We start from the raw sequence: 10722 nt of genomic DNA, 5'->3' as shown, positions 1-10722 counted from the left end.
GTCAAAAGTGTCGGGGACTGCATGACTGAAATGGTGGAACTGGGACACCCTTGCACACCATTGGTGGTCAATAAATGTTTTTTTAACTGAAGTAGGTACACTTTAGGTTCTGCAAGGATCTGGGTTGGAAGAAAGCAGATGCCCCAAGGGAAAAAAGTCTACTTTCCAAAACATTTTTATTACTGTACAAAAAGCACACCCTCCCCCTTTTTGTCTCCCTGCCACCCAACACCCCAGGGAACTGTACATGGTGTGCTGGGCTAGAGTGACCGCAGGCTTCTGCTCGGCACCCTGCCCACGGGTTGAGCTCTCTGCCCCAGGTCCTTTCAGATGTCTGGGGGCACCTCTAGGCTGCCAGGCTGGGGTAAGGGCATTCCCAGCTTACACGTACTCCTTGGCAGAGTTGGGCTTAGGGTAGGAGCGGGGTGCACGGTACCCAACTTTGCTCTCACTCCCAGGACAGGAGCAAGAGAGCAGTGCACCTCCCAGGAGGACCAGAGCGGACCCTGCCCAACCAATGAAGATGGCAGGACCAAACTCATACCTGTGGAGAGAGAATTGGGGTCAGAAACCCTGGCCTGCCTCTTCCGACCCCAGACCCCTTAGGAGGCAGGGCTCCCTTACTTACTTAACATTCATGGGGACCAACGGGTTGTAAAAGTCTGTGACAATCTGGTGGCCATACCAGGAGCAAGCTATCAAGGCAGCAAGACCTGGAGAAAGAATGAGGATTGAGATATTGTGAGCTCCCTGCAAACCAACACCGTGCCCACCCTTACCCCTCCAGGATGGGCAAGAAGAGAGTCCTTGGGCCCACCTTGGACTTGTTGCTCACCTGCCAAGATGAAAATGATGCCTCCGGCCATGGCTGTACGGGCCTTCTTCACTTTGTCGTCCCCCCCACAGTTTGTACACTTCATGCCCATCGTGGCCACAAACGTGGCCAGGAAGCCCAGCACCAGGGAGACCACCATTAGGGCTCGGGTGGCCTGCAAGGCCGCTGCAGGAAAGGGGGAAGGATGCTGTCCTTGATGGAAATGCCAGCGGCCCTCGGATGGCTCCAGCCTCTGAGTCGCCGGCTGCACCCACTCGCCGCAGGCCTGGGGCCCCCTCGACGCCCAAGTCCCGGGCCAGAGCGGGTGGATCCCGCCCCCTCCCGACTCCGCGGGCCTTCCCGCTCCGCCCCGCCCTCTCGGCTCTAGGATCCGCCCGGGGCGCCAGGGTTTCGACGAAACTGCCCCGGGGAGGGGAAAGGGTGAAAGGGTACATCGAAGAGGAACCGAGGTGGTGGCCTGAGCCCCGGAAGCGGTGGTCGGAGCCCCGACGCCGCCCTCAGATCCCGGCCCTCGTCCCAGCTCTGACCCCACTATCGAGGCCACGGTTTGTGGCTTCGGCTAATCTAACGATAAGATTAGAAGCCGCAGGCGGCGCCCCAGTACTGACAGGGTGCACGACTCCTCGGCCCTCGGTCCGACCCCGCGGGCCCCAACCCAACTCCGAGGCCTCCAGCCCGCGCCGCCTTTTGTCAGAGAAAAGGGCGGGAGATGGCGGAGGCCGTGGCCTCCTCGGGGTGGGGGGAGGGGAAGGCCCCGCCCCGGCCCCAGGACTCGGCTTCCCGGGAGGTGCTTGGGCCGCCGGCCGCCAAGCCCGAAGACTAGGCCGGTCCGCAGGCGAAGAGGGGCGCAGCCGGCCCCGGAGGCGCGCACGTGCAGCCCCAGAATCTGGGCCCGCGGCGTCCCCAGCCCGACCGCTTCCGCTTCCTCCTCTCCGCCCGCCCTCGCCGGCAACCCAGGGCGTCGGGCCGTGTGGCCTGGGGCGGGGGCCCGCGCCCACCCCGCGACCTCGGCCCTGGACGCGTCCGCCCCGTCGGTCCCGCGGCCTTACCAGGCAGGGCGAGCACCGAGTCGTACATTTTGCAGCTCATCATGCCCGTGCTCTGCGTGACGCAGTCCATCCACAGCCCCTTGTACATGGCCTGGGCGGTGATGATGTTGTCGCCGGCGTACGAGCTCACCTGCCACTGCGGGATGGCGGTGCACGCCACCAGGCCCACCCAGCCCAGTAGAGCCATGGAAAAGCCCAGCAGCTGCAGGCCCGAATTGGCCATTTCCTCCCTCAGAAAAGACGGGAGGCGCCGGGCTGGCGAGTTTTGTCCCCCAAAGAGGCAAAAAAGTTTTTGGCCGAGTGCTTGCAAATCTTGTCACCGAAGTAAACACAAATCTACCCCTCCGGCGGGGCGAGGATCTCACAGCAGAGGGAACAGGACTGGTGGCCGACAAAAGCAATCCGCGAAGACCCGGCAGTTCCCTTCGGCGCTCGGCGACCCTTCCCAAACAAAAGGTGGAGGGGCCGTGTGGGCGCGGTCCCGGGTGCTGGAAGTCCCCAGAGTATCCTGGGCTGTCGGCCCAAGGCTGCTGTGCGATGTGAGGCCGCTCAGCGGTGAGCGGGCAGGTGCGGGCGGACAGGTGCGGCGCACCTGAGTATATGTAGGTCGTCGGGGGCGCGCCCCCGCGGGCACCGGGAGCGCGAGGCGGGGAGGGACCGGAGGGGCGGCCGAGGATGACCTGACGTCACCGAAGGGACACTCACCTGAGCCGGAAGTTCTGGCCCCCACCCCTCCTGGCCCAGGTGAGGAGGAAGAAACCTGAGCACCAGGGTCACGCCCCTTCACTTGCCGGGCTTGGACCGCCGGAGGGGAGGAGGCGGAGTCTTCTCGGGAGTCCCAAGCTCCGAGTAAGCCCCTCTGGACCGGAGGTCCCTCGGGCACCAGGATGTCCCTTCCCCTCTCCCCGACAGGTGCTCTAAGAGCGCGCCGGAGCCGGAGCGGGGGGGGATGCCCCAGACCTGCCTTGGCTCCACCTTTCCCCCACGCAGGGACTCTCGGGTTCTACTCTGGGCGCTCTTTGTCCCGCCCTACTTTCGCCCCAACCCTCTGCTCTTTTTCTCTTTTCCTAGCCGATCCCACCTTCAAGGGCTCTGGCTCCAATCCCGCAGAACTCCCCATTTCAGCTGCCTTATTGGAGTCTCCACCGCCAAAGCCACCTACCTCCTAGCACCCACCCACCCCTCGCCGCTGTCGCCCTCCAACAGACACCCAGCTTCCAGGCATGGCGCCCCAACACCCCCCATCTCCTTGGCCCCCTATTCCGATCCCTGCTTGACATGACTTAATGGCGGGGCCGTTGGCACCCCACCTCCCAGCGTTCACTATCCCATCCCGCCTCAAGGGTCCTTGTAGCATAAGGAAGAAACCGCTGAGGCCAGAAGGCAGCAGAGGGTGGGAGCAAGGTAAAGCCAGGGTCACAGTCTTGGCCACACCCATCATTCCCCTCCCTTGGAGTCTTTCCAACTTGTCCTCCACCTTTCCTTCTTCCTCCTCCCCCAGCCCTGCACACATTTCTCTCCCTCATTCTGAGCCTGGACCTGACCCTTTATGTGCCCCACCCTTTCACCATTCTGTCCTCCAGAACACCTGGCTCTAATGTAGCCTTTGATTCAGCCCTCAGGTTGCCACCTCGCCCTCTGGTTTCTTCTCTCACTCTCCCCGAGCTATGTATGGCCCCATCCTTTCTCCACACATCTCATCCAAGCACCCCCCATTTATTCATTCCTCCCTCATCTGTTATCATCTCCCCTTCCTGTCTTTTCCGCTTCCTATTTTACTTCCTACTCTTTTGGTCTACCTTTGTGCCCTATTCCCAGCCCCCTTGGAGCCCAGCATCACCAAGTAGCCTTTCTTTGCATCTTCCTGAGTGCACATCGCTGCCACCGCCTTGTCCAGTTTCCTCCCAATCTTCCTCTCCAACCTCCTGACACCGCTCAGGCTCACACACCTTTCTTACTCTGTCTCTCTCATTTAATTTTTCTCTCTCCTTTTTTCACCTCAACTCTCTCACATTTCCCGTCTTTGCTCCTCCCTCTCAAACATTTCTCTGTAAGTCTTTCCTTCTTTTATTCAATAAAAATATTAAAGCGTCCTTCATGCTCAGCTAATTAACCTGCTTTTCTATAAAATGCAGACTTTAATGAACTCTTTTTTTTTTTTTTTTTTTTTTGCGGTACGCGGGCCTCTCACTGCCGTGGCCTCTCCCGTTGCGGAGCACAGGCTCCGGACACGCAGGCTCAGCGGCCATGGCTCACGGACCCAGCCGCTCCGCGGCATGTGGGATCTTCCCGGACCGAGGCACGAACCCGTGTCCCCTGCCTCGGCAGGCGGACTCTCAACCACTGCTCCACCAGGGAAGCCCTAATGAACTCTTTATTATTCATTTTAATTTTTCTACCTTTTGATTAATGGTGAGGTTCTTTGTTTTTTTTTTTTTTTCCAGGTGCTTTCCAGCTCAGAAATTCCATGTTTCTCATTACGTAAGTATAGCCAGCTCCCCTCCAAGTTAAGAGCATCTCAGGCCAAGCCACCATCACCTCTTGCCTGGACACTGCAACTGCCTCCAAACCAATCTCCCTGCTTCCCTCCTGGTCCTTCTAAAATCTGTTCTCCGGAAGTGACTTTTTTTTCCCCAAATAAACTTAAATCTTGTCACTTCCTGTTTAAAATCCTTAAAACTTCCAATGGCACACTTCTGCTCCTATTGCTGCACTGGATTTGGCAAATAAATGCCACACTGTGGCTTACCAGACTGTGCGTCAGCCACACTTCCTGAACTGTGCTATGTGCCTTCCCACAACAGTGCCTTTGCACTCTGTTCTACAGGGGGCACTACAGGGGGCACGAGTTCAATCCCTCGTCAGGGAAGTTCTGAATGCCAGGCAGTGCAGCCAAAGAGAAGAAAAACAAAAAAACAAAAAACAAAAAACAAGAGGACACTGCACTCAGGTAACTTAGATTCTAGAGGGAGGAGGCTGGCAATAAAGACATAAAAATGGTGCATGTTTTGAAGGCAATAAAATAGGGTAATGTGTTGGATGAGGTTGGGTCCACTCCAGAGTGAGGTCAGGGAGACCTTTCTAGGAAGGGACTGTTAAATAATGAGCCAGCCAGGGGAGAACCATATTATAGGTAGAGGGAACAGCAAGTGCTAAGACCCTGTGTCGATTGTCCCTTTGAGACTCGTTGTATTAACTTAAAGCAGGATCTCTCAACCTCGGCACTGTTAATACTTGGGGCCAGATAATTCTTTATTATGGGTGACTGTCCTGTGCATCATAGGATATTTAACAGCACCCTTTACTTCCACTGATTTGATGCCAGTAGAACCCTCCCCAACACCCCAGTGTGACAATCAAAAATGTCTCCAGAATAAACAACAAGGTCCTGCTGTATAGCACAGGGAACCATATTCAATATCCTGTAATAAACCATAATGGAAAAGAACGTGTGTGTGTATTTGAATCACTTTGCTGTACAGCAGAAATGAACACAACATTGTAAATCAACTACACTTCAATAAAATAAAATTTTTAAAAATGTCTCCAGACATTGCCAGATGTCCCAGTGAGGGGATGAGCAAAATTGGTCCCCGTTAAGAACCACTGATTTAAAGTGTGACCCGTCAGCATCACTGTGGATTTTTTGCTCTAGTAGCCTTCAAGTAAAGAGTTGGGTCCAAGGAGCAAGTGGATGGATGGTTGCAATTAATCAGGATTTGGATTTTGCTAAAAAGAGAGAGAAGGGGGAGTTCCCTGGTGGACTAGTGGTTAGGATTCTGGGCTTTCACTGGTGTAGCCTGGGTTCAATCCCTCGTCAGGGAACTGAGAATCCAAAATAAAAGAAAAAAAAAAACACAGAGAGAGAGAAGGGATTTTAAAGTATTTGCATGAGAGTGATTATGTGCTAGATCATGGATATAAATTGGGTATAAAAGAGAGTAAACATAAAAAGGAGTCAGTGTCGGTGGATAGTGAAAAACTGATTGGGTCAATGATTTCAAGGTCTCCATGAAGTGAAAGGAGTAGGGATACGTGAGTAGATGACCCGGAAGGCTAGGAGGTGATCATAAGAGGTGCAAGGCTTGAATTCCAGAAACTGGAAGAGGGTGTTTTAGGAGAGGACAGAGCCATGAGTAGGGGCCTGAGGGTGGGCTGAAGAGAAAGGTCACTGGAGAGGAAACTGAAGGCTGAGAGACTGTAAGTCGGTGGAGTACCCTGGTGGGCTTTGAAGTCAACAGCAATGATGATGAGAACATAGGTGTAAAGAGGAAGACGATGAGCCAGGTGCTAAAGTTGTCAGTGAATGCGGGTGAAGGATCAGGCTGGAAGACCCCAGCAACAATTAGAGGTAGTGGGCAATTTACTTCCAGAGATGAACGTCATAGGAGCAGAGGATTTCGAAGGATGAAGGAAGAATAATGGTCTAAAGTCGCATTGAGGATCAGTACTCCCAGCTCCAGACCCTGAGGTATATGAAGTAGGACCAAAAATAGGCCTTTATTAAAAGGGCTGCTGGGACTTCTCTGGCGGTCCAGTGGTTAAGATTCCGTGCTTCCACTGCAAGGGATGCAGGTTTGATCCCTGGTTGGGGAGCTAAGATCCCATGTGCCATGCAGCGTGGCAAAAAATAATTTAATTTAAAAAAAGGGCTGCCAGGGAAGTGTGTCCTCCAAGACAGCCAGGTTTCAGAAAGGAGCATTCAGAGAAGAGGCTGGCATATAAGGGTGATGACAGATGTTGAGTCCAGAAGTTACAGTGGAAGAATTTGAAAGATCAAATTTGGTTGGAATATTGGATCAGGTTAGGGGACCTACACCATATGAGGTAGGCAACCTGATGTGGAAACCCTACCAGCTTGTTTATTTCTATGGGAAAATATGTTTTGAGTTCTGAAAAAAACTGATAAATAAGTGAACTCTGGAAACTTGCAATGTTATTTTAATATTATGTATTATAACTCAAAAACTCATTATTATACAGGTCACTGGTGATTATTTTACTGGTCAGACCAAGAAGTTATACACCCAAGGCAGTTAAAATATTCCAGGTTCCAATTCCACCCCATTCAGGAATTTATTCTTGGGCCTCAATTGCCTCATCTATAAAATAGGAATGATAATATTTTGCCTGCTTGGGAAACAGGATGCTGGTCCAGATAATCTCCTATGATTCAGCCTGGAGTGCATTTTGAGATACAGATCTGGAGAAGGAGTGAAAAAGTGACCAACTCATTTTCTGAGGCTACGTTACTCTTGCCTCTGAAATCAGTTAAGGGTAATATAAGTATTATAGGCCCATTTCATTTATAAATACAGATGCAAACATCATTAATAAAATATTACTTAACCAAATGTAAAAAATGTTTTTAAAGAGTAATACATTACGGGCTTCCCTGGTAGCGCAGTGGTTGAGAGTCCGCCTGCCGATGCAGGGGACACGGGTTCGTGCCACAGTCCGGGAAGATCCCACATGCCGCATAGCGGCTGGGTCCGTGGGCCATGGCCGCTGAGCCTGCGCGTCTGGAGCCTGTGCTCTGCAACGGGAGAGGCCACGACAGTGAGAGGCCTGTGTATCACAAAAAAACAAACAAAAAAACCACTCAGTTTGCATCCCTGACAAAAATTATGAAGCATCTAGGAAACCAAGTATTCATAAGACCTCAGTGGAAGAAAAAATTTAATTCTACTAAAAAACATAGAAGATGACTTGAATAAACAGAGATAGTCCATGCTCTTAAATGGGATGACTTAACATTATAAAGATATCACTTGTCCCCAGAATAACTTACAATTTGATATATTACCCATAAAAATTCATCTGGTGGTTGTTTTCTGTTTTGGGGGAGGGTTTTTGAAAGATCTTGATAAGTTTACCCTCAAATTTGTTTGGAGCAATAAGAAAAAAAACAAAAAAACACAAATGGTTAAGTTGACACTGAGAGGGAGGATTTCTCCGGTGGTCCAGTGGGTAGGACTCCACGCTCCCAAGTTCGATCCCTGCTCGGGGAACTAGATCCCACATGCACGCTGCAACTAAGAGTTCACGTGCCACAACTAAGAAGTGCACATGCCACAACTAAGGATCCCTCACTAAACATGCCACAATGAAGATCCCACGTGCTGCAACTAAAACCCAGCACAGCCTAAATTAATAAATTAATTAATTTAAAAAAAAAGTTGACACTGAGTGGTAAGAGTAACAAGAGGGATCTTGCCCTTCCAGAAATTTAAACTTGCTACAAAGCATCCAGCAACAATAACAGTATAGTATTAGTGCAAGGACAGATACACCAGTGGAACAGAATACCAGAGACAGACACTTGTATATATCAGAATCGGACATGTGGTAAATGTGGCTCAATATGAGGAAAATAAATTGGATCCCTAACACCCAAAACAAGGATGAACTCTAGATGGATTCAAAAGAGCTAAATATCAAGAGTAAAACTATAAAGTTATTGGAAGAAAAGGTGAATTTGTGATGCAGAGATGGAAAAGAACATATGCAAAATTTCAAAATCACAAACCCTAAAGGGAAAATTGGTCATTCTGATTACACCAAATTTAAGGATTTCTATCAAATGAAGTTCACCGAAGAAAAATTAATAGGCAGCCGATACAACAAGAGAAAATATTTGCAGTGTCCAAATCTGACAAAGAACTGATATTATTTGTTTAAATGTCTTGCCCATCAACAAGAAAAATATTCCAAGAGAAAATGGGCAGAGAATACAAGGAGGGAATCTGCAGAAAAAAGACGGTCAAAGTGCTAACAAGTGTTTAAAGGGATGCTCCGAGCCGTTAAGTAATCACAGAAAACTGCAGTAAGATATCACCTTTCACCTACTGAACTGACAAATATTAGAAATCGAAGCAAATTGTCATTTGATTAAAATCTCATATAGCCCATTCTGAATTTTAAAAGATTGACCATCTTAAGTGTTGGTGAGGGTGTGGAAGAACTGGAACTTTCAGACATCGCTGGTGGGAATGTAAAATGGGACAACCACTTTGGAAAACAGTTTGGCCGATTCATAAAAAATTACACACTACTGTCTGCTGCTAAGGTTTCCACTACAGATGCAAGAAAAAAGTGTCCTGGCGCTTTCTGTCTGTCTGATTGTGGCAGCCCAGACTGAGTGGGGGAAATATAGGGAAAAATTGTTTGCAACTCAGAAATGACCTTGTGAGCAGTAAAAGCCTGGTTTACTCACCAAAAAAAAAAAAAAAAGTTACACACACACCTATCATATAATCCAGCCGTTCTACTCCTAGGTATTTTCCAAGAGAAATAAAAGCATACATGTCCTTACAAAGACTTGTACGTGAATGTTCCTGGCAGCTTTATTTGTAATGGCCCCAAACTGGAAATAACCCAGATATCCATCAACAGGTGAATGGATAAGCAAACTAATTACTATGGATAATCAAATCAATGATATTTCCCAACAAAAATGAATGAACTCGTAATACACGCAACAACATACATGAATCTCAAAATAATTACAGTAAGTAAAAGAAACCCAGACAAAAAAGTACGCTCTGTATGATTTCATTTGCATAAAATTCTAAAAAATGCAAACTGGCCCATAATGACCGAAATCAGATCAGTGGTTGCCTAGAGGCTGAAGAGACGAATTACAAAGAGGTACAAGGAAACACTGCGGGTGATGGATGTGTTCATTATTTTGATTCTGGGGAGAGTTTCATGGGTGTATACATATGTCAAAACTTATCAGATTATGGATGTTAACCTGACTTACTGTGGTAATCATTTCGCAATATATACAAATATAGAATCATTATGTTATACACCAGAAATTAATGTTACATGTCAGTTATACATCAATTAAAAAAATCTTTTGACTTACCAAATTGTACATTTTATTTCATAAAAAAAAATTTTTTTCTTTTTTCTTTTTTTTGCTGTGTTGCGTCTTCATTGCTGCGTGTGGGCTTTCTCTAGTTGTGGTGAGCAGGGGCTACTCCTTGTGGAGGTTCGTGGGCTTCTCATTGCAGTGCGCGGGCTTCTCATTGCAGTTCGCGCAGGCTTCTCATTGCGGTGGCTTCTCTTGTTGTGGAACATGGGCTCCAGGCGTGCAGGCTTCAGCAGTTGTGGCTCGCAGCCTCAGTAGTTGTGGCGCACGGCTTAGTTGCTCCGCGGCATGTGGGATCTTCCCAGACCAGGGCTCGAACCCGTGTCCCCTGCATTGGCAGGTGGATTCTTAACCACTGTGCCACCAAGGAAGTCCCCAAATTGTACATTTTAAATATGTGCAGTTTATTGTTTGTCGATTATATCTCAATAGAGCCGTTTTAAAAAAACAAAAACAATTAACTGTATTCAATTCTATTTTAAGCACGATGTGACTATTACATTATTCATCTTCATTAAAACCCTAAGATGTAGATACTATTATTATCTCACTTCTCATTTTACAGATGAGGTAAACAAGGCACAAAGAGCTTAGGTAACTTTCCCAACGGCTTGAAGTTAGTAAATATCAAAGCTGGGACTCACCTCAGGCAGTTTGGGCTCTTAACTATGCATACCCTTAACTATCCTGCTCTGGGTGGATGCTGCCTGAGAGGGTATGGTGGTAGTGGAACCCTCCCAAACTGCTGATGGAACTGGAGACTGTGATTGTCATTCTTATGAGCAAGCTGGTAACGCTTAGTCAAATTAGGTGTAAGTATACCCTATGACTCAGCAATTCTGCTCGGTGGAGATAGATAGAAATAAAGACAAAGACCTAGGCAGAGGCAGAGACATATCCCCCATAAAGAGCCTTGTATGAAAATGTTCACTGCCACATTATTTGTTGTGGTTGGGAAG

At 48.9% G+C, this 10722-nt stretch overlaps 1 protein-coding gene across 1 annotated transcript; it reads right to left on the bottom strand.

The window, feature by feature from the left end:
- Nucleotides 1-165: 165 nt before the first annotated feature.
- Nucleotides 166-3021, bottom strand: CLDN7 (claudin 7). The gene is made up of 4 exons (XM_067717252.1): nt 1885-3021; nt 836-1000; nt 629-713; nt 166-544 (listed from the first exon to the last, which is right to left on the bottom strand). The coding sequence occupies exons 1-4, from the start codon at nt 2105-2107 to the stop codon at nt 382-384; spliced, it is 636 nt and encodes a 211-aa protein (XP_067573353.1). The 5' UTR covers nt 2108-3021; the 3' UTR covers nt 166-381.
- Between the last annotated feature and the right edge of the window lie 7701 nt (nt 3022-10722).

This window comes from Pseudorca crassidens, chromosome 19 (genome assembly GCF_039906515.1).
Source record: "Pseudorca crassidens isolate mPseCra1 chromosome 19, mPseCra1.hap1, whole genome shotgun sequence".
In the NCBI taxonomy this organism is placed as follows: Eukaryota; Metazoa; Chordata; class Mammalia; order Artiodactyla; family Delphinidae; genus Pseudorca; species Pseudorca crassidens.
Note: the sequence above shows the minus strand (reverse complement) of the source record. Positions and strands in the feature narration are given on the sequence as shown.